Here is a 23,957-nt window from a genome sequence, read left to right as displayed (position 1 = left end):
CTCTGCCCTGCGGGGAATAGAGTGCGCCCATGGCTTTAGCTGTGTCAGTGTCTTTCTTTAATTTTTCAATTGCAGTGTCCACTTCTGGTCCAAACAATTGTTGTTCATTGAACGGCATATTGAGCACTGCCTGTTGTAGCTCAGGTTTGAAGCCGGATGTGCGCAGCCATGCGTGCCTCCTTATCGTTACAGCAGTATTTATAGTTCTTGCAGCTGTATCTGCTGCATCCATAGAAGAACGGATTTGGTTGTTGGATATGTTTTGTCCCTCTTCAACCACTTGTTTTGCCCGTTTTTGGAATCCTTTGGGGAGGTGCTCGATGAGATGCTGCATCTCGTCCCAATGGGCTCTGTCATATCGTGCTAGGAGTGCCTGCGAGTTGGCAATGCGCCACTGATTTGCAGCTTGTACTGCAACCCTTTTCCCGGCTGCATCAAACTTTCGGCTCTCCTTGTCTGGAGGTGGTGCGTCGCCTGATGTGTGCGAGTTGGCTCTTTTACGAGCTGCTCCTACGACAACTGAATCTGGTGTCAGTTGTGATGTAATAAAAGCTGGGTCTGTGGGTGGTGCCTTGTATTTCCTCTCCACCCTTGGGGTTATTGCTCTGCTTTTAACTGGCTCCTTAAAGATTTGTTTAGCGTGCCTTAGCATTCCCGGGAGCATAGGAAGGCTTTGATAATTGCTATGGGTGGAGGACAGGGTGTTAAAAAGGAAGTCATCCTCGATAGGCTCTGAATGTAGCGATACGTTATGAAACTCTGCTGCCCTAGCTACCACCTGAGCATACGCTGTACTGTCCTCCGGTGGTGAGGGCTTAGTGGGGTACGACTCAGGGCTATTGTCCGATACTGGGGCGTCATAGAGATCCCATGCATCTTGGTCATCTTGGCTCATGGTGGTATGAGCTGGTGATTGTGACGGAGTCTGTGCCGGTGATATATGAGTTGCCGGTTGTGGAGAGGGTGGTGGAGTTACCTTCTTCACCACTTTTGCTTGTGGTGTTTTTTCTTGTTGTTGGAAATCTAGTTTCCTTTTTCTTCTGATTGGGGGAAGGGTGCTGATCTTCCCTGTACCACTTTGTATAAAGATCCGCTTTTGCGTGTGATCTACAGCTGTTTGTAATTCCTCCTCAAATCTGTGTTTTTGAAGTTGGGAGGACAGTGATTGTTCCTCTGAGTAGGAACTGGCTTTCGGTTCGGTTGCTGGGCGTTTTGGCACCGAAACCGTGTCTTTTGTTGTTTTCGGCTCCGAAGAGATTTTCCTCTTTTTCGGTGTCGTACCTTCTTGGCATCGACCATCTTCGGTGCCGCTATCTCTGTGCCGAGCAGCTTCGGTGCCGCTGTCTCGGTGTCGACCCTTTTCTGCGGCAGTTTCTCGGTCCCGAGATTGCTGCGTGCCTGTGTCTCGACCTGAGTCGGACGATCTCGGCACCAGCTCGCCCTTTTTCGGTGCCGATGGACGGTCACCTACTTTATGGGTTGAGCCATGGCTTGTCGGCAGTGGCGTCCCCTGGGGTTTGTCTGTTTTTCTGTGTGATGCTTGTTTCGACGTCTTACTCACGGTTTCTTCGACGTCTAATTCTTCGGAATCCGATTCGTGGATGGAGAATGTTTCTTCTTCTCCCTCTTCCTCGAACCGTTGTTGTCCTGTCGGCATGGACGCCATCTGCAACCTTCTGGCTCTTCGGTCTCGGAGCGTTTTTCTCAACCGAAACGCTCGACAGGCCTCACACGTTTCTACTTTGTGCTCGGGTGACAGGCACAAGTTACAGACCAAATGTTGGTCTGTATAGGGATATTTACTGTGGCATTTAGGACAGAATCGGAACGGGGTCCGTTCCATCAGTCTCGATGTTGCACGCAGTCGGGCCGACCAGGCCCCGACGGGGGATCGAAATTACCCCGAAGGGCTACCGGAGCTCTTCAAGATTCGGTGTCGATTCTAATCTAACCCGATACCGAACGAAACAATACCGACGAATTTTCCGTTCATTCTGACTAACTTTCCGACCCGAAACACGGAGCGAAAAGGAACACGTCCGAACCCGATGGCGGAAAAAAAACAATCTAACATGGAGTCGACGCCCATGCGCAATGGAACCAAAGTAGGAGGAGTCCCTCAGTCTCGTGACTCGAAAAGACTTCTTCGAAGAAAAACAACTTGTAACACTCCGACCCAACATCAGACGGCGGACTATGCACAGCATGTGTATCTGCAGCTACACATGCCACCGAACGTTTAGTTTTGTAGTTTACTAGGTTTGGGATACATTGATGGTTGGGCATACACCAGTTATATTTTGGAATGTGTACCCAAGGAGGGGGTGTGGGAGTTTGTTTGGTTAATGTTCTTAGAATAATATGTGCACAGGAGGGACAGACTTATGCAACATGGGTGGAAGATGCAGGCGTCATAATGATGGAGGAATGAATTGTACCACTTAGGTTATGGCTAATCTAGTACGAATTATCACGTGGAATGTGAGAGGCCTGAATACGTTGGTCAAAAGATATCAGACACACATACCTCAAGAGGTTGCGTGCTAACATCGCGGCCATTTGACTTGTGTATATTCTGCCACTAAGGATATCAATATTGCAGAGGTGGCGAGATTTGTAGTTCAGTGGAAACTCTCACGGTAAAAAGGGGCGCAGGCGGGTTTTTTTTTGCCAAAACCCCACGCTGGAAGAATTAGGGGGAAGCACTATCAGATGTATTCTGCCCACCTTCTCCCCTCCTTGCTTGAGAAAATATTGGAGGCAAAACAATCTGCCAAGCTTCAATCTCATATGAGGAAAACCTCTATGATTATGCTCCCAAAGCCGGAGAAGGATAAGTTACTTACCTGAAAATCCTTGTTCTCTTCCACTGCGGGTGCAGTGTCTTTACCAGGCGTCGGGTTCTTTGAAGCAGGCAGTCGCGGTCAGGGGAGCCTCTGGATTCCCTCTGCAGGCATCGCTGGGGGGGCTCAGAAGGGTCAACTCTGGCTACTCACTGGGTCGTAGTCGCCGGGGAGTCCTCCCTGTAGTGTTGGTTCTCCACAAGTCGAGCCGGGGGCGTCGGGTGCAGAGTGCAAAGTCTCACGCTTCCGGCAGGAAACGTGTGTTCTTTAAAAGTTGTTTCTTTGTTGCAAAGGTGTTTCTTCTTTGGAGCAGAGCCGCTGTCCTCAGGAGTTCTTGGTCCTTTTAGATGCAGGGTAGTCCTCTGAGGCTTCAGAGGTCGCTGGACCCTGTGGAACACGTCGCTGTTGCAGTTTTTCCTGAAGTGGGGAGACAGGCCGGTAGAGCTGGGGCCAAAGCAGTTGGTGTCTCAGTCTTCTCTGCAGGGCTTTCAGGCCAGCAGTCCTTCTTCGTCTTAGGTTGCAGGAATCTAATTTTCTAGGGTTCAGGGTAGCCCTTAAATACTAAATTTAAGGGCGTGTTTAGGTCTGGGGGGTTAGTAGCCAATGGCTACTAGCCCTGAGGGTGGTTACTCCCTCTTTGTGCCACCTCCCTGAGGGGAGGGGGGCACATCCCTAATCCTATTGGGGGAATCCTCCATCTGCAAGATGGAGGATTTCTAAAAGTCAGTCACCTCAGCTCAGGACACCTTAGGGGCTGTCCTGACTGGCCAGTGACTCCTCCTTGTTTTCTCATTATCTCCTCCGGCCTTGTCGCCAAAAGTGGGGCCGTGGCCGGAGGCGGCGGGCAACTCCACTAGCGGGAGTGCCCTGGGGTGCTGTAACAAAGGGGGTGAGCCTTTGAGGCTCACCGCCAGGTGTTACAGTTACTGCAGGGGGAGGTGAGAAGCACCTCCACACAGTACAGGCTTTGTTACTAGCCACAGAGTGACAAAGGCACTCTCCCCATGTGGCCAGCAACATGGCTGGTGTGTGGCAGGCTGCTAAAACTAGTCAGCCCACACTGGTAGTCGGTTAAGGTTTCAGGGGGCATCTCTAAGAGGCCCTCTGGGGTGTATTTTACAATAAAATGTACACTGGCATCAGTGTGCATTTATTGTGCTGATAAGTTTGATACCAAACTTCCCAGTTTTCAGTGTAGCCATTATGGTGCTGTGGAGTTTGTGTATGACAGACTCCCAGACCATATACTCTTATGGCTACCCTGCAATTACAATGTCTAAGGTTTTGCTTAGACACTGTAGGGGCATAGTGCTCATGCACCTATGCCCTCACCTATGGTATAGTGCACCCTGCCTTAGTGCTGTAAGGCCTGCTAGATGGGTGACTTATCTATGCCTATAGGCAGTGTGAGGTTGGCATGGCACCCTGAGGGGAGTGCCATGTCGACTTAGTCATTTTCTCCCCACCAGCACACACAAGCTGCCAAGCAGTGTGTCTGTGCTAAGTGAGAGGTCCCCAGGGTGGCATAAGACATGCTGCAGCCCTTAGAGACCTTCCCTGGCATCAGGGCCCTTGGTACCAGTTACAAGGGACTTACCTGGATGCCAGGGTGTGCCAATTGTGGAAACAAAGGTACAGGTTAGGGAAAGAACACTGGTGCTGGGGCCTGGTTAGCAGGCCTCAGCACACTTTCAAATCATAACTTGGCATCAGCAAAGGCAAAAAGTCAGGCCAAGGAGGCATTTCCTTACACGCGCCATCTCCTCATCCGTGTGGGCTCCAAATAGCGAGTTTCTGTTAAACTGAAGATTCAAGATACGCTGCTGCGCTTCCTGCTTTAATCCTGTGAATCTCAGCCAGGAAGATCTTCTCGCACAAACCCCAAGCGCGTAACCATGTGCTGCCAAGTCTGCTCCATCTGCTGCCGCACTGATGATCTGATTGGACACCAGACTTTCCTCCTGAAGGATCTCCTGAAAATCTTGCCTGTCCTTTCTATGCAGCTTTTCTGCAAACCTGCTCAGCGAGTCCCAGAGTGACCGATCATATCTGCCTAGGATTGCGGAGGCGCTGGAGACCTTCATCATCTACGCCACCGTGCCACACATCTTCCTCCCCGGAGAGTCCACGTGTCTACTCTCCTTGTCCGGTGGAACCGTAGAGGATGACACTATTGAATGTGTCTTACGGGCTGCGGCCAATATGACTGAGTCTGGTGGTGGATCAGCCCTGAGAAACAAAGGATCTTGATCAGGGGCCTTGTATTTCTTTAAGATCCTAGCGGGAGCTGAACGTAGGTTTGCTGGTGTTAAAAAAGTCTCCATGTTTGGTTGGAGAAGACCAGGCACAAGCGGTGACAATTTCTTTGAAACCGCCCTGTGTTGCAGGGTTTAGAAGATTACCGACGAGGAGGTTGAAGGTTCCGGGACCTCAATATTCAGCTTTTGTGCTCCCGTGAGAAGCACCTCGTTGAAAGTTGTGATGTCGTCCACAGGGGAAACTCTAGCTGGTGGAGAATCCGTCAGAGTCGGGGAGTACCCTCTTACTGAAGACTCCGATGATGTGGATCAAGAAGGAGACCTTCTGTGACAGCGCAATCTTGATCTTGATCTTCTCTGGGAGCGTGACCTGCTCCTAGATCTTGTTGTAGTGCGCCGAGGCCTAGTGGCAGACTGGCGAGACGCTTAACGAACCCGTTCAGTACGCGCCGTTCGCGATGGTGTCCTCGGGAGAGAAGCCGATGGTGAATACATTCGCAAGTATTGAGAGTCTGGAGAAGCAGGTGTTTTGTTAAGACTCTCCAACCACCTTGGCGATAGGTTTATGGGCGAGATGTGCCTCGACGATCCACTCCTTATGGAGACCACTGGACTTGTTGGAGTGACGTTCTTGTCAGCCGGTGGTTGCTGACGCTCTTCCCCTTGCGAGATAGGCAGCACCTGTCTCTACGTCGAAAGGTGTACAGACGTCCAAGGAAGTACCATGGACAGTCTCAACGTCGAGCGCCTCGACGGCGACCGGTGGTCCCCTGAATGTGATCTGCTCGACGTCATATGCCTTGCCGTCGAGTGATGGGGCGCTGACGACGGAAGTCTCTGCTCTCGCCGTTGAGGCGATCTCGACGTCGTCTTCTGTGCCGTCGAGGGATGTGAGGCCTTCGACGGTGCTGGCTCGACGTAGATCGGTGGGTTGCTGTCGACGGAGATCTGCCCTTATGGTGGCTATGCACCTTTGACGTCGTATCCATCGACGTCGGTCGGGTCGCCGTTCACGGCAATCTGTGACGATGCGACAGTGGCAGCGATGACGTCGACTGGGAACAGACAGGCACCTTTTTACCAGAAGACGTCGATCTAGCCTGTCTCTCCTGAGAATGGCTTGTTGACTGCCTGGGAAGTGAAGAGGACGAAGTTTTTTGCCTCTCATGAAGACCATGAAGCCTGATCTTCTCTCTGTCTTTCAGAGTCCTTTTTGACATGTTCTTGCAGTGCCAGCATGTGTCAGGACAGTGGCTCTGAGGCAAACACACAATACAGAGAGAGTGTGGATCAGACTGGGCCTTCTTCTTCCCACAGGAAGGGCACTTCACAAAAAGAGAAGGCATTTTCCAGTCAGGAAAAAATCCCCTCACTCAGACAAAGGTGAAAAACATCGAGTGAAGGTAGAAAAACACTGTTTTTGAATATTTTTCTGTGAAAAAACCCAGAAAAATTGAGAGCTCAATGCTCCAGTGTCCTCTCAGAAGAAGCTGGAAAAAAGAACTGACCTAACTGTGAACCAACTGTCACCTCTCCTTCACCCCTGAGGCATGGTGGGATACTGGAGGTGCTTAGGGTCTTCGAGGCACGTGCCAAATTTTGTGGTTCTGCTGTATTAACCCGCATGCAGCCTATTGGCTAATAATGCTCTATTGTTTTCAATGTAGTTTTTTCTCTTTTTTCGCATGTGTTGCTAGTGCTTCTTTTCCTGAGTCCAGCTATGGGGCTTTGGAAAATAAAATTCTTGTAATTATAAAGGAGTGTTAAAAAAAATAAAAAATAAAAAATCCATAGAAATAAAGCAATAAAGCATTTTAGCCTGTTTATCAACGTAGTCTGCATTGCTGTTATGCACATGTAAACATGGTTCTGGTATGAAAATTGTCTACTAAAAAATGCTATATTTTTCATGTATTTTTCATACTTATACATGTGTATTTTAACCGCTTAGGTGCGGGTCACGACCAGTGGCCGACACCAGGAAGGGTATCAATAAATCCTCAGGTGCGTTGCACCCGAGGATTTATTATTTTTTTTAAACCCCCCCCCCCCCCCCCCGGAGACACGGAAGCTTCCGTGTCTCCCCCCGCCCCCCCCCCACCCGCCCCTTTGTGACGTCAGCGCGCCTCGCGGCGCGCTGACGTTGCAAAGGTGTTTTCCCCATCAAAGCAGGAAGCAGCCTTGCGGCCGCTTCCTGCTTTCATGGGGAAAACGGCCTTTCTCACGTTCGGGAAGGCCTCGTAAGAAAGGGGAGTGTCTCCCCTTTCTTACGAGGCCTTCCTGAAAGTGTTTCCTGGCCCCCCGGTCGCAGCTGTGCTGCGATCGGGGGCCAGGAAACACTTTCAGGTTTCCTGGCCCCCCGATCGCGCACCCCCCCCCCCCCCCCCAGGGGATTGTTTTTTTTTTGTTTTTTTTTTTTTAAATGACAGGGGGTCGCCCGTGGGCAGGGTGACCCCCTGTGGGGGCAATTTTTTTTTTAGATGTTGTAGGGTTTCCCTGGGGGCCATTTTGGCCCCCAAGGAAACCATACAACAACTAAAAAAAATAGATCTATATATAGATCTATATTTATATATCTATGTAGATAGATATATCTATGTACATGGATATATCTATAGATATATCTATGTACATAGATATATATATATATATATATATATATATAGAGGTAGATCTATATATACCAAAGAGATTTATAAAGTGTGCTACTCACCTGTGAGGGTCTCAAGGCGCTTGGGGGGGGGGGCGGGGGGAGGGAAAGGGGCTGGGAGGTTCACTGTTCGAAAAGCCAGGTTTTGAGGCCCTTCCTGAAAAGAAGTAGGTTTTGGGTCTTGCGAAGGTGGGTTGTGAGGGCGTTCCAGGTTTTGGGTGCAAGGTAGGAGAAGGATCTGCCCCCGGTGGTGGTGTGTTTGATGCGGGGGACAGAGGCGAGAGAGAGGTCAGCTGAGCGGACGTTTCGTGTGGGGGTGTGGAAGGTGACTCTCGTTGAGGTAGGCAGGGCCTGTGTTGTGGAGTGATTTGTGTGCGAGGATGAGGATCTTGAAGGTGATCCTTTTGTCAATGGGGAGCCAGTGGAGGGATTTGAGGTGTGGAGAGATGTGTTCGTGTCGGCGGAGGTCGAGGATGAGTCGTGCTGCTGAGTTCTAGATGCGTGTAGTTTGCGCTTGAGTTTTAGAGTGGTGCCGGCGTAGAGGGCGTTTCCGTAATCAAGCCTGCTGCTGATGTGTGCGTGAGTGACAGTTTTTCTGGTCTCTGTGGGGATCCATTTGAATGTTTTTCAGTATACGGAGTGTGTTGAAGCATGAGGAGGTGAGAGCGTTGATTTGTTGAGTCATCGAGAGGGAGGAGTCTAGGATGATGCTGAGGTTGCGTGCGTGGTTGGCGGGGGTGGGTGCAGGGCCTAGCGTGGTGGGCCACCATGAGGGGTCCCAGGTGTTTTTGTGTGGGCCAAAGAGGATTATTTCGGTTTTGCTTGAGTTGAGTTTCAGGTGATTGGCTGTCATATATATATCACTTTTGTCAATATGTGTGTGGTTTCCCTGGGGGGAAAAGGGTCCGACTTGTCTAGTGGCAGTTTTAGTGCCATAAAGAAGCGCAGAAGGTTTATATGCCTACTGCAAAGAGCAAATCTGTATTTTATGTAAATAGCTGAGTACATTAGCAAAGTCTATGGAGAGATGAAGGGCACTTTTGCTGGGTGGTAATGAGGGAATCCGAGGAGGAGGGAGTGGGAGCACCAATAATGATTGTTGGACTGGGCGCAGGAGGTGCTAAAGACTGTGACGAATGGTATGTGACAAGGTGTTTTTTGAGTGTCTTGAAAGTACGTGCTGATTGAGGGAAGAAGCGCAGGTAAGGTGGCCTCTACTGTTGCACGTATCTCACACACCATCGATTTTGTGACTGTCTACGTAGGCTAGTGTTTTAGAGCAACAGTTTAGCCAATAGCAGAGATGGCATCTTGATGGATGACTGCTGCCTACACTCGGGTTATAGAGGACCGCTCTGACATAGGATCAGAGACTGAGACATCAGATACTGAGACAGCATCTGAGGGATAGGACAATGGCGCAGACTCTGGGAGTGATTTTTCAGTCAGAGGAGTCCCATTCGATAACTCCTCTTCCAGTACATTATGAGGGAGGTGATGAGGACAGTCCTGCTGTCCCTTCGCAAGCTGTTTGTGCAACTGGGTAATAGTGGGTTAGGTCAACCCAGAGAGCAGGTGAATGCGGCGGCAAGCAGAGAGAGAGTGCTCTCTTGGGAGCTCCCCAATTTAGTTCAGCCCCAAATTCCACCACCCAAATCATATTGTGGAGACATCAAAATTATCCATGGCAAAACAAACTGGTTTTGTAAGGCAGGCACCTGTGTTTTTGGTCCTGGATTCGGCGGCCATATAGAGAAACACACTAAACCCAAACATTTCTGGAAACTAGACATTCGGGGGAGTCCACAGAGGTGTGACTTGTGTGGCTTCCCCAAAGTTTTCTTACCCAGAATACCCTGCAAAGCTGAAATGTTGAAAAAAAAACTAAATTTTTCTCGCATTTCTGTCACACAAACTACAGGAATATGCTGGGATCCACAATATTCCTACCACCCAGTGACTCCTCACCTGTCCTGATAAAAACACTACCCCACTTGAGTGCCTACACCTAGTGTCTGTGTCAGGAATGGATCACCCCAGGGTCAACAGCTGCCTCACGTAAGGACCAACATTGACCGTTGTGTGATCTATTCCTGTCGCAGGCACCAGGCCTAACCACACAAGTGAGGTATCATTTTTATCGGGAGGCTTGGGGGAACGCTGGGTGGAAGGAAATTTGTGGCTCCTCTCAGATTCCAGAACTTTCTGTCACCGAAATGTGAGGAAAACTTGTTTTTTTAGCCACTTTTTGAGGTTTGCAAAGGATTCTGGGTAACAGAACCTGGTCCGAGCCCCGCAAGTCACCCCTCCTTGGATTCCCCTAGGTCTCTAGTTTTCAGAAATGCACAGGTTTGGTAGGTTTCCCTAGGTGCCGGCTGAGCTAGAGGCCAAAATCTACAGGTAGGCAATTTGCAAAAAACAGCTCTGTTTTCTGTGATGTGTCCACGTTGTGTTTTGGGGCATTTCCTGTCGCGGGCGCTAGGCCTACCCACACAAGTGAGGTATCATTTTTATCGGGAGACTTGGGGGGACGCTGTATGGAAGGAAATTTGAGGCTCCTCTCAGATTCCAGAACTTTCTGTCACCGAAATGTGAGGAAAACTTGTTTTTTTAGCCACTTTGAGGTTTGCAAAGGATTCTGGGTAACAGAACCTGGTCAGAGCCCCGCGAGTCACCCCATTTTGGATTCCCCTAGGTCTCTAGTTTTCAAAAATGTACAGGTTTGGTAGGTTTCCCTATGTGCCGGCTGAGCTAGAGGCCATAATCCACAGGTAGGCACTTTGCAAAAAAACAGCTCTGTATTTTGTGAAAAAATGGGATGTGTCCACGTTGTGTTTTGGGGCATTTCCTGTCGCGGGCGCTAGGCCTACCCACACAAGTGAGGTATCATTTTTTTCGGGAGACTTGGGGGAACATAGAATAGCAAAACAAGTGTTATTGCCCCTTATCTTTCTCTACATTTTTTCCTTCCAAATATAAGAGAGTGTGTAAAAAAGACGTCTATTTGAGAAATGCCCTGCAATTCACATGCTAGTATGGGCACCTCGGAATTCAAAGATGTGCAAGTAACCACTGCTCCTCAAAACCTTATCTTGATCCCATTTTGGAAATGCAAAGGTTTTCTTGATACCTCTTTTTCACTCCTCATATTTCAGCAAATGAATTGCTGTATACCCAGTACAGAATGAAAACCAACTGCAGGGTGCACCTCATTTATTGGCTCTGGGTACCTAGGGTTCTTGATGAACCTATAAGCCCTTTATATCCCCGCAACCAGAAGAGTCCAGCAGACAAAACGGTATATTGCTTTCAGAAATCTGACATCGCAGGAAAAAGTTACAGAGTAAAACAAAGAAAAATGGCTGTTTTCAGCTCAATTTCAATATGTTTTTATTTCAGCTGTTATTTTCTGTAGGAAAACCTTGTAGGATCTACACAAATGACCCCTTGCTGAATTCAGAATTTTGTCTAGTTTTCAGAAATGTTTAGCTTTCCGGGATCCAGCATTGGTTTCACACCCATTCCTGTCACTAACTGGAAGGAGGTTGAAAGCACCAAAAATAGTAAAAATGGGGTATGTCCCAGTAAAATGCCAAATTTGTGTTGGAAAATGTGGTTTTCTGATTCAAGTCTGCCCGTTCCTGAAAGGTGGGAAGATAGTGATTTCAGCACCAGAAACCCTTTGTTGATGGCATTTTCAGGGAAAAAACCACAAGCCTTCTTCCGCGGCCCTTTTTTCAATTTTTTTTGGAAAAAACTAAATTTTCACTGTATTTTGGCTATTTTCTTGGTCTCCTCCAGGGTAAACCACAAACTCTGGGTACCATTAGAATCCCTAGGATGTTGGAAAAAAAGGACGCAAATTTGGCGTGGTTAGCTTATGTGGACAAAAAGTTATGAAGCCCTAAGCGCGAACTACCCCAAATAGCCAAAAAAGGGCTCAGCACTGGGGGGGGGGGAAAGGCCCAGCAGCTAAGGGGTTAAATATGCTCCGGGATCCCCGCACGGGGCGGGAAATATTCAATGTTTATGACTATTGATGAGGATCCCCTGGAATAGAAAGACCCCACTGATCCTGGCTTGTACAGGCCACGGTCAATACTTAATGAGGATGTAAAGTTATTATTGGCTAGGACACTGGCCCTCCGATTGAGTAGGGTCCTCATGCAACTGGTTCCTGCAGATCAATGCGGTTTCATCCCAGGACGTGGCATACAGATGAATTTGAGACGTCGGTCACGTTATGCACGCCGCACGTTCTACAGCCCAAAGGGGTGCCCTTACAGCCTAAGACATTGAAAAGGCATTGGATACCCTCTCTTGGCCTCATTTGTGTGAGGTGCTTCGACAGATGGGACTTGGCGAAAACTTTGTGGCCTGGCTGCAGCTTCCCTACCATGCACCGATGGTGTGGGTGGGATCCAAGGTTTCAGAGATCCTTCACATAGAACAGGGCACATGACAAGGCTACCCATTATCTCCACTCCTATTTGCCCTAGCCAAGGGAGCGAGAGAGAGTGGGGGGGGGGGAGAAGAAGAAGAGAGAGAGAGAGAGAGAGAGAGAGAGAGAGAGAGACACACACACACACACACACACACACACACACACACACACACAGGTGGGTGATCAGATCCCCATTGTGTCTAAGTATGAAGTATGCTGATTACATTAATATATGTGTCGGAGCCTGAACAGTCGGTCCCACAACTACCGCAGTTAATGTAGAACTTTGGCAGGGTATTGGGGCTCCTGATAAACCATCACAAAACAATACTATTTTCGCTACCCACACTGGCTGCAAACACCACTGAAGACCTTCCACAGGTAGGCCTCCCATGGGAGTTAAGGAATTTCCGTTACCTCGGTCTACAGATTGCTCATGATCCGCACCTACAACACAAACTAAAAATGGGCAGAGTGGAATCAAGTTTACAAAAATCGGTCCGTTTCTGGACTGAGCTGCTATCTGTAATGCGCAGAGTAGCTCGGAGTATAATGGTGCTACTGCCTCGCTGCCTTCACATTTTGCTAAACTAATTCTGCACCCTGCCCGCATCGGTGTTTAAGCTGATAGATTAACTATTGGTGAAATTGGTGTGGGCAAGCAAAAGGTGCAGGGTCCATCTCAAAATCCTGAAATTAGACCTAGAACAGAGTGGTCTAGGACTTCCTGATCTTCAGTTGTATTATTTTGTGGGGGCGACTGCAACATGCCGCAATGTGGTGTGACGAAAACCCCAATTGGGAGAAGGACCTGCTGTCTGGCTCCATTGGAACGTACCAGCTGCCACAACTCTTGATCGGTGGGAACAGCTGGCCAGCTGATAGTTAGACAGGTGACCCAAGTCTGGGAAAGAGTGGTTCGCAGAGTCCTTCAGCATGCCCCATTTGCCAAACTTCTTCCACTCTGGTGGCTGCTCCCCTTTCGGCACCTCTGGGAAGCCATGGATTTTGCCCAGTGGATGATGGGTGGCTGGTGTAACGCAAGTAATTTATACCTTAATGGTACCTTCATGTCGCCAGCCAAAGTCGAGATCCACTATAAGATATCTTAGAGACGTCAATTACTACATTATCAAAGTATATCCCGCACTGTGCGAGGGATATGGAACTGTTATGTGGACAAGCCGGGGCTATCCTCGGTACTGCAATTGACCCTAGACCCGGGAATCATCTCCCGCTTCAATAAGGCCCTGAAAAGCGATAGACAGACAAATCTCACTTGTGGACGGACAGCCTGGGGTGACATGCTAGAGACCTCCCTTACTGATAGAGAATGGTACAAAACCCTCTTGAAGGTTAGGAAGGTGCCCAACAATGCCCGATTCAAGCTAGTGAAATTTTGTTTTATAAAGAGGGCTTACCTACCCGTGCAGCACTTGCATAGAGCAAATCAGTCGCGCCCTGCCTGCTGTGCCAGATGCAGTAAAAGCCCGGCAGATTTGATCATGTGGCCTGGGACTGTTTGCCGGTCAGGCAATTTTGGGAGGAAGTACAGTTGTAAGTCTGTAGGGTAATGGCACAACAGATGGAACCCTCAGTCTGCCACTGCATCGTGTCTACTACCATTACCCACAAAAGGGCAAAAAGATGAGATATAGGTTTGCACAGCTGGAACTGGTACTCATGCAACGATGCATAGCAATACGCTGGGCCAGTTCTGAGAGACCAAGATTAGGTAGATGGAAAGCTGACTGTCTGGAGTGGGCAGCGGCTGAGGAGAGTAGACTGTGTAAAGTGCGCAAAGATGATAATGCTGAGAGGGATGTCGAGGAGTGTGCTGGAAAAGCTGGCAGGCAATGCACTGTATGATGAGCAAGAGCCTGTCCCCTCTCCTGCGGAAGACATAGTAGGTGACCTTGATGCTACACCCACCACTCGTCAATCACGTTGGAGCCAGACATGATGGCTCCCACTTTTCTCGCATGATAGTGTGCCGTGAAAGCTTCCCACCTAAAGTCGATATTCAAGCCTACTAACTGGACACCAGTCTTACTGTTGGAATGTCAAAGAGAATGGTTGGGAGAATGCCTGGTATGACCCCCATCGTCTCGTATGTTGATGATATTCAGCTGCCCTTTTCCTTTTCTGCCGATTCCCCCCAAAACCTTTCAAATTTTCAGAGCTGTAGGCTATCAGTGGCTGGATAGATGGCAGACAACTGTCTAAAGCCGATTTCCAGTAAAACAGAGATCCTGCTGTTCGGTCAACACACCCTATCATGGGGACACTCCTGGTGGCCGGATAGTTTTGGGCGCCCTCCCTCACCTTAAACATCTGTGAAAAACCAGGGAATCTGGGTGGACAACTCTCTTCACTACGACATGCAAGTAACCACTCTGGCAGGCACTTGTTTCAGAAGGCCTGTTGAGAAGACTGAAACCCATTATTGGCCTACTTCAACCTAATAATTGCCAACTGATCATTCAATCCCCCCATTTTATCACGCTTGGACTACTGCAACATTTTGTACCTTGGCTGCAAAAAAATCTGTTCTAAAGAGACTACAGTTGATCAAATATGCGGCAGCTAGGTTGTAGTCCCGCCCCCCCCACCCCACCCCAAATCCAAATTATGTCTCGCTTCAGGACTGCTTCGCAAACTTCGTTAGCTCCCTATTGAGAGGCACACCCAATTTAAAGCTCTCACCACGGAACACAAGATCATGAATACTTCTAGTGCCCCCATTCTGCTCAATCTAATGCAGCGCTATTTTCCTAAGAGAGCACTGTGCTCGGCTCAGCTTAATTGGGCAACCACTCCGCCATTTAAGAGGTAAAATGCGGTGGCCGCTCTTTTCAAGTATTAGCCCCAGCCCTCTGGAACAATTTGTCTGTGCGCTAAGCAATACCCAGAGCCATCTGGATTTTAGGAACAAGGTCAATACCTGGCTCTTTACTGTAGGAGGCCGGCTCAGTATATGGTGTACACCTATCGGTGAGGCACCCTGTACTGAGTCCAAGCAACTCTTAGTGATAGTGTAGGAGGTTCTAGATAACCAGAGATCTCAATAGGGTAGCTGTGGAGAGCAGCCAAAGCTTATCCAGAGGGTATAAAGCAGTTGCAGATTCCACATAGGTCAGTCAGTGATGTGCACAAGAAAGAACCAGACCAGTGTTAGAAAAATATTCTAGATTTATTTTAACACACACTATAAAACTTTGGTATCTCCTAACCGGAGACACGATCATACAAAAAGGTACTTCAAAAAAGGTATGTTCAGGCATATGTAACATGTGCCCCTATTGGGGCGGGGGGCAAACCATATACTAAGTAAATGGAATGCGAGTTATCACTCCCAACCCCAAACTACCACCCAAGGACCCTTGGGACTGGGGAAGCACAGGAACACCCAAGATACGTAGCTAGGATTCCCCAGGCGCCAATGTACAGAGTTGAAATTCCTGAGTTTGAGTTCTAGGACCCTTCCCAGAGGACCCCGAGAAAACCTGTTGGGACGAGGGAGATTGGCTAGTGCTCCCACCCATGGATAACCAGAACAGTGGAGTACCTACAGCAGGGAACCCAGGTGCACAAGGGTGAAATTGTATTAGAACCTCCTGTTGAAGTCAATGGGGACCTCGGTTGTCCAGCTGCTGTAGTGACCTGTGGACCAGGTCGGAGGAACCCTAGCACTGGTTCCTGAAGAAGCGGATGCAAGGAAAGTGGGGACAGAGTCCAGACCACCCGGAGGTGCCCAGGCAGTACAGGAGGGCAATGCACATCCTTCTTTGAGATGCTTTCCTGTTGGACGGTCAAAGAAGTACAGCTGTGGAGTCCAAGTGATGCAGGAAGTCCCCTGGAATCATCTACGAGCTGTCCCATACCAGTCGTCGGATTGCAGAGGGGTCAGTGGGGCCACCAACAAGCTTTGGCAAATGCAGGAAGGATTTGCACAAAGATGCAGGATTTGTGGGGACCAGCAAAGTCCAGGTGACCCAACCTTTGCAGGAAGGTCAGGGTCAGACCTCAGCAAGCAAAAGAGCCAGCAGGGCCCTATGGCAGCAGGGAGTCACAGAGAGGCCTTAGCAGCACAGCAAAGAGGGATGCCCACATCCACGAGTTTCAGCGATTAATTTGTTCTTGGAGCTGGAGGGAGTTGGAGAGTGCTGGAGGTCAGGGCTCCTTGGAGCTAGGAGGTCTTCAGACTGAAGAGCCAACAAGCCTTGGCAACGACAAACAGACGCAGTGCACAGGGGTTCCAGCCAGGCAGCTTCAGCTAGGGACCACAGACTTCTCAGTTGCCAAGAACACAGGTCAGACCTCAGGAGAGCCACAGAAGCACCTCCTGTGTTGTAGAGCCCTATAAGAGTCCGTGAGACAGCAGAATTCACACACCGGTCATTGAAGATGAGGTGCCTGTGGATGCAGGGGAGTGACTCCTTCACTCCAAGGGAGATAACTTCTTGCTTTCCTAATTGCAGGCAAGAGTCCTTGTGACTCTGGAGGATGCACAGCCAAAGAGGTTGCAGAAGTTTTGAAGAACTTGGAAACAAAAATGCAGTAGGAGCCTTCCTACTGGTTACAGTCTTGCTCTCACCTCCAGCAAAGAACAGCAGAGGCTCCGGTGCCCAGATTGCAGAGGAGGCTTGCAGAGGAGGCTTGCAGTTTTGCAGACAAATTTATGTCTCACCCACAGGAGAGCCCTTAAGTAAGCCAGGAACGGGGTTGGTCACATTCTACAGGGACCCACCCTATCAGGGGTGGTCAGGGATGTCACCCAGCAGGACTTATCAATCAAATGCTCTCAGGGACCTCTGCGCATCTTATTTTCAAGATGCAGATTCAAGTGGCCACTTGGCAGAGCTCTGGGCACCACCCTAGGGGAGGAGCTGGACAGTGGGGGTGGTCACTCCCCTGTCCTTTGTGTGGCTTCATGGCAGAGAAGGAGCCAGGGGCTCCAGCACTGCAGTAAACTAGATTATGCATGCAGGGCACCAAATGTGCCCCTTAAGGCAGTCAGGTGGCGCTCAAGAGGCACATCCAGCCCAGAGACACCTATTTAGGAGGTGTTCACACCTTTCCACTACAGGAAATTCTTTGTTCTGCCTTCCTTTGCCTGAGGTAGGCTTAGCAGCAGCAGGTCAGAATAGTGTCTGGGGTGAGCTGCAGCACAGGTTGCAGACCCAGCAAGGCTGTACAGGAAAAACTGAGGGATAGGGATCCCCTAGGGAACCCCCAAAGCCCATGGTATCATGCAACTAGCACTGGAATCAGTGTAGTTGCATGATTCCAACATGTTTGATACCAAACATGCTAAGGTTCGGTGAAGCCATTATGCAGTTATACATCTTGTGATGACTAGTGTCCACTGCATACCTTAAGATGGCTTCACTGCACTTTCAAAGCCCAGAAAATGGAGCCTGGTGTTTGTAGGGGCACCTCTGCTCATGCAGGGGTGGCCTCACACTGAGAACCACGCACCCTGCCCTTCGGCTCAAGGGCCTACCTTAGGGGTGACCTTTAGGGTCAGAGTTGTGACCAGGATATAAGACAAAAGGAACAGTATCTTACCTGTAACTCCACTTCTCTTGTAAGATAATTTCCCAGATAAGTCATAAGCACTGAACAGTCCCACCCACATACGGGGACTCCAGAGCATTTCTTTAAAATATCTTAAGTGGAAGTTTTCACCCTTCTTCAGGAAGGTCTGTAAAGACACTTAAGAAAGAGACAAATAATGCAGTCTATGTACATAGGCAACGCTACGCTGGCTGAATTCTTCATCTGAAATCAAAAAAGGTACAGCACATTATAATCTGAGTGTTATTGTAAACAGAATGAATCTCCCTCACAATCCCCTTTTGCATGATAGATGAAGGAGAGGAGGACAGAGTAGCTCCATAGGCTGCAATTATATGGCTAAAATAGAGACTGTGCCTTTAAGAACTCACAGACCACCAGTATCCCATCATGCACAGCTAGTGGCAGTTGCTTTAATTCTTTTTTCCGGCTCCATGGAGCATTGAGCACGGCCATTTTTTCCTTATTTTTTCTTTTCAAGAAAATTCACCTGTGAATTTTACTGTCAACTCGTACAATCTACATCTATGGTCTTATCCCACCTTTTTCTGTCACTTTCTGACAGGAATTTGTGTGCTTTATTACAAAAAATGCAATTTTTTTTTTTTTAAAGAAGTGTCCAGACTGTGAGAGAAAAAAGGCCAAGACAGATCCTCACAGAGTATGTATTTTCCGAAGCATCCAACATTACCAACATCACGCAAGACGCTGGGGGTTCTGAATATTGTTTATCTCAGATTCACCAGTCCCCCACTGTCTATTCCTCCAAAACGTTACAGATTCCAAATTCCACAATTATAAGCAGAGGTAAACATTGTATTACAGAAGTAGGCGGTGGAGCCCATTCCTCCTCATCAATAAGGAGCCAGGATTTACTCCAGGTACTTTCAGCCCAATTCTCAACCTCAAACTGGCCAACAAGTGGATTCGGCGAGAAAAATGAAGGATGCTGGCATTACACCAAGTCTACCCTCAACTATATCAAGGGGATTGGCTCTGCTCCATCAATCTTCAAGGTGCATACTTGTATATATCAGTAGCCAGAAAGCATCGAAAATTCTTGAGGTTCGTAGTGAGGCACAACCATTAACAGTACCAAGTGCTTCCACAGGGTCTAAAGTCAGCACCCAGAACATTCTCCAAATGCATGGCAGAGGTTGCTGCCTACCTCCGAAAGCACAATGTATTTGTCTACCCATACCTAGACAATTGGCTAATCAAGGTGTCCACTTTTCAAGAGGTTCAACTTACAATTGGACTTGCAATCTCCTGCAACAGCTGGGTTTTCAGGTCACCCATGTGAAATTAACCTCTGCCCCAGTGCAAATGATACACTACCTGGGGGCCTCCGTCAACACCCTCCGAGCAGACATGTATCCTTTGGAGGAGAGACGCTTATCAATCCTTCGGAAAGCTCAATCTCTCATGAAAACCTCTCATCCAACCGTGAGAACAGTATCTTCTCTCATCGGCTTTATGGCTTCCTGCATATTTCTCACACCGAATGCCCATCTCCACATGAGACTCTAGCAGGAATGCCTCGAGGACCAATGGGACCAACTGACAGGCAATTGGGACAACAGGATTCAGCTATCCCATCACGTGAAACTGTCATTTAAATGGTGGTGCTCTCAAACCAATATCCTGCGAGGAACACCATTCCATCAGGAGATTCCTCCACAAACCATAGCTGCGGATGTCTCTCTCCTAGGATGGAGAGCCCACAGGGCCACCTCCAAATTCAGGGTAAGTGGTTGCAGAAAGAATCGACATATCACATCTACTCGTAGAGCTGCACCAGGGGATCTGGTGCTGAAAGCGTTCCTTCCATCATTCAGTGCCAACACTGTGCTTGTTCAGACATGCAATACAACAGTCATGTACTACCTCAACAAGCAGGGAGGGATGAGGTCCAGGCCCTTGCCTCACAAAGCCCATATAATCTGGAGATGTCTTCTTGCCAGGGATTTATCGGTAACTGCAACTCACCTTCCAGAAGTACAAAATACTCAAGCTGATTCTCTCAGCAGACTCCTCCAAGAAAACCACGAGTGGGTCTCAAACGACAAAGTCGTTGAAGACATATTTCAACAGTGGGGAACTCCAGCCATCAACTTGTTTGCCACCGCAGAAAACACCAAAATGCCAAAGCTTAGTATCGAGGTACTTCTAGCCACGGACCCTGGGGAATGCTCTGTGGATCAACTGATCCGGCAGATTTCTCTACACTTTTTTGCCAATTCCTCTAATCCCAGCAGCTTTATCAAGCTGTCCCACTCGAGAGCCAAGATGATACTCATAACTCCGGGGTGGCCACGTCAATGGTGGTTCACGGACCTCCTTCACCAGTCCTTCCGTCCACATCTCAAGCTGCTATGCAGACCAGATCTACTGATGAAATTCGGAGGCCAGATGGTGCACCCCAATCTCTCCTCTGAGTGTGGCAGCATAGTTCCTGAGCTAATGCATTATGGACATTTGAATCTGCCGCAAGACTGCATGGACATCCTCAGAGAGGCGAAGTGGCTTTCCAAGCGCTCCGCCTATGCCTTCAATTGGAAGAGATTTTGCTTATGGTTAAAATGTTATTCTTCCATACTTACTCCATTTGGCACAATCTGGCTTGCAATTCTCTTATATTAAAGTCCACCTGGCAGCTCATACTGCATATGTCCTACACAAACCTCTTTTTTTCAGAATCCCTGTCATCAAGGATTTCTTAGAGGGTTTGAAAAAGGTCTTTCCTCCCATTACGCGCCCTTCTCCATGGAAGCTAAATATAGTTCTTTCACGCCTTATGCAAGATCCCTTCGAACCCATACATAAGGCCTCTATTCAACACTTATCTTGGAAAACTGATTTCCTGGTAGCAATCACAATCTCAAGTGCCCGTAGAGTTAGTGAAATCCAGGCCCTCTGTTCGCACAAACTATACACCGTATTTCATTCTAACAAAGTAGTCATGAGGACTCGTCCAAAATTCCTCCCCAAGGTGGTTTCGGATTTCCATGTCAACCAAACAATATCTTTGCCAACATTCTTTCAGAATCCCTCTACTCCAGCGGAAAAAGCTCTCCATTCCCTGGATGCAAAACGAGTTCTTAAATTCTACCTTGACAAGACACGAAGCGTCCGCAAATCAGACCAATTGGTTAACAACTATGGTCGCCTCCGTACAGGCTTAGCCACCTCCTAAGCAATCCATTTTGCGATGGATAGTCTCATGTATTTTACTGTGCTATCAAAAAGCTAAGAAAACACCCCCTGCTAGACCAAAAGCACACACTACTAGAGGGAAAGCAGCTACTACTGCTTTGCTGCGCAATATTCCTATCCCAGAGATTTGCAAAGCAGCAACCTGGAAATCAGTTCACACATTCACTAAACACTACTGCCTGGACTGACGCTAGAGCAGACGGTCAAGTAGGGCAGGCTTCCCTCAGTAACCTATTAGCTTAAATTTTCTCATTCATCTTGTCTCTTTCTCCGCTCTCTGTAGGGATGGGCTTGCTATTCTATACAGTGCTTATGACTATACATGGAAATCCCCTACGACAGAAGAACAGTTTCTTATCTGTGACTCCAGTTCTCTTGTGGGGAAACTTCCATGACAAGTCATAAGCAACCCTTCCTTTTTTGATTTACAATGAAGACTTCCGCCAGCAAAGCCCATGTACACAGGCTGTATTACTTGTCTCTTTCCTAGATGTCTTTACTGGCCTTACTAAAGAAAAGGGCAAAAACTTCCACTTAATAAGATGTTTTAAAGAAGTGCTCCGGGGTCCCCGCATGTGGGCAGGACTATTCAGTGCTTATGACTATACACAAAAATCCACTACGAGAGAACCTTACATCTCGGGTAAAAGTTGCATGCACCATTTCACACAGGCTGCAATGGTTGTCTCGCCGCGGCGCGGCACTTTGGAGACGCTGCGGCCTGCAAACAGGCTGCGGGGGAAGCCGCGGCTCGAGTCAGGGGTCGCGGCACTCGCCGCGCCCCCTTTCTTCGTCCGCCGTTTCCAGGGCAGACGCGGCAGGGGAAGAGACTCCGAGTTGGGTCTCAAACCGGCCGCGCATAGCGCATTCAGCACGCACAACACTCATTTTTTACACGTTTGGGACACCCAGGTAAACCCTCTTTGCCCTCACTTACCGGTCACACTGGCAAAAGCCGAATGCATGCACATGATTGCCTTTTATGCATGCTTTTCCCTTTCCCAGCATGCTGTTCACATCCTCTCTTCCCTGCATGCATTACTTCTCTTTTCTAGATGCATGTTCTCTATCATTAATCATGACTTTTCCCCAATCCAAGATGGTGGTATTTTTACTTCCTGTTTTTCACTTCCTGTCTAGGGGTACATAAGGGGAATCTAGCTTCTTTCTCATTGCGTTGCAACACTCCTGTGGTGGTAGTCACGCTCCGGCTGGTTTCCTCTTGTGAAGCCAGTTATTCAGTTATTGACCTGTCTTTCGTCTCCAGTATTCCTGAACTCCAGTATCTTCCGTCCTAACGTCCTTGGGTCCTCCTTCTTCCTCTGGGACTCCTTCTGGAGGGCACGGACTGTAGTGGCGTACTATTGTCAAACAGCACCGTGGCTACCGGAAGGGGTCGCCCCTACCTCGGCCAAAGCAGGACCTCCAGGAACCGGGGCCGTTCACCACCTCTCACCAACCTCGACGGTAAGCCCAGGGTGAATCGTAACAATGGTAGGCCTGTAATCAAGAGTTTGCATGGGCCCCCCTGGGTGGCACAATACATGCTGCAGCCCCTGGGGGACCCCCTGGTGTACCAATGACCTGGGTAGATAAGTACCACATACCAGGGACTTACATGGGTGCACCAGTATGCCAATTGTGGGGTGTAAAAGTTGTTTACTAACTAAATTTAGGGGACAGAGCACTGACACTGGGGTCCTGGTTAGCAGGATCCCAGTGTACTACAATCTAAACATACTGACACCAGGCAAAAGTGACTGTAACTGTCAGAACGGTGCTACTTTCCCACATTTATCTATTAGACATCCCTTATTCTTTTTCCTCTCTTATGGGTTGTTTTGCTTGGTCGGTGGGTAGTGCTGGGAAGCCCCTTTGCTGGGGCAGCTATGCTCTTTATAAATCCTATTAACATTGAATAGAAACATAAAATTGGGGTTCACTTGACAGATCACCGCTCAGTGGTGCATCTGCACCCCAGGACTCAATGTTTTTTTATTTTTTTTAAACTCTTGTTATGTTCAAAATAATGATGTTCTTTTCCTGCCTTGGAAAGATATTCTTACATATGCTTCGGAGGGGAAAAAAAAAGGAAGCTCATATTGCTGAGACGTGCTCGTAAAAATAAATTTAAAAAAAGCTAAAATATTTTGTAGAAAAAATATATAAATGTGGTAAACACTTCTCAATTAGGCATGCCACTTACGTCAACAATCTTCTGCACATCGACATCATCATGAAAGGAAACAAATCCATATCTAAAACAAACAAGCAGTAATCAAAATCAGGATCCGATTAACAAGACAATATCATGTCCTAGGTCAGTGTTTCTTTGAACCTTTTTGACTTCTGGGGACTTGCACTTAATCGTTAGTGGAATCCAGGGACCCCATTAAATATTATTTGAATCCTGGACCCCCCACTGATTCATTACTGGAAGTCAGAGACATCACCTTAAGCAACGCAGATGATTTGAAACTCAGACAACACAAGCACTCATTAAAAAAAAAATACTGTTACATGCATTTGTACTGCTCCCACAAATCACGAACCGCAAATCAACTTAAGTACAACCAACTTAATTTTTGGCTTCCAATTACAACTTCCTCCACATTCATGAAACATTTCAAAACTTACTATTTTATATTCTGCTTCTTTATTTGCATGCACTTTATCTGTCAATATTGAACGAGTAGGTGCTGCAGACTATCCAGGGTCCCTGGACCACTGGTTAAAAAGCACTGACAAAGCCAACAATTCTGTACAAGTATTTCAAAAGCAAGACCTAATGGCTTTGCCAATGCTAGTGATAAATGTGTGTATACTTAAAAGGATAAAGGAGACATTTACTTGGTTGAAAAAAACAGCACTGCCATTTTAGGACCGAGTTTGACAGCGCAGCGGTCTCTACATAGATGTATTGTTTTCAGCAGATACAGTGGACTTTGGGTCGGCCATTACAACCA

At 48.1% G+C, this 23,957-nt stretch overlaps 1 protein-coding gene across 2 annotated transcripts in view; it reads right to left on the bottom strand.

The window, feature by feature from the left end:
• DAZL (deleted in azoospermia like) overlaps nt 1–23,957 on the bottom strand; it is a 580,342-nt gene that overhangs the window by 387,994 nt on the left and 168,391 nt on the right. For both annotated transcript variants that reach the window (XM_069212083.1, XM_069212082.1), the window contains exon 4: nt 23,198–23,249. In XM_069212083.1, coding sequence (XP_069068184.1) covers nt 23,198–23,249 — 52 coding nt within the window. The remainder of the gene's footprint in view (nt 1–23,197; nt 23,250–23,957) is intronic.

Source organism: Pleurodeles waltl, chromosome 10, assembly GCF_031143425.1.
Source record: "Pleurodeles waltl isolate 20211129_DDA chromosome 10, aPleWal1.hap1.20221129, whole genome shotgun sequence".
NCBI lineage: Eukaryota > Metazoa > Chordata > Amphibia > Caudata > Salamandridae > Pleurodeles > Pleurodeles waltl.
Note: the sequence above shows the minus strand (reverse complement) of the source record. Positions and strands in the feature narration are given on the sequence as shown.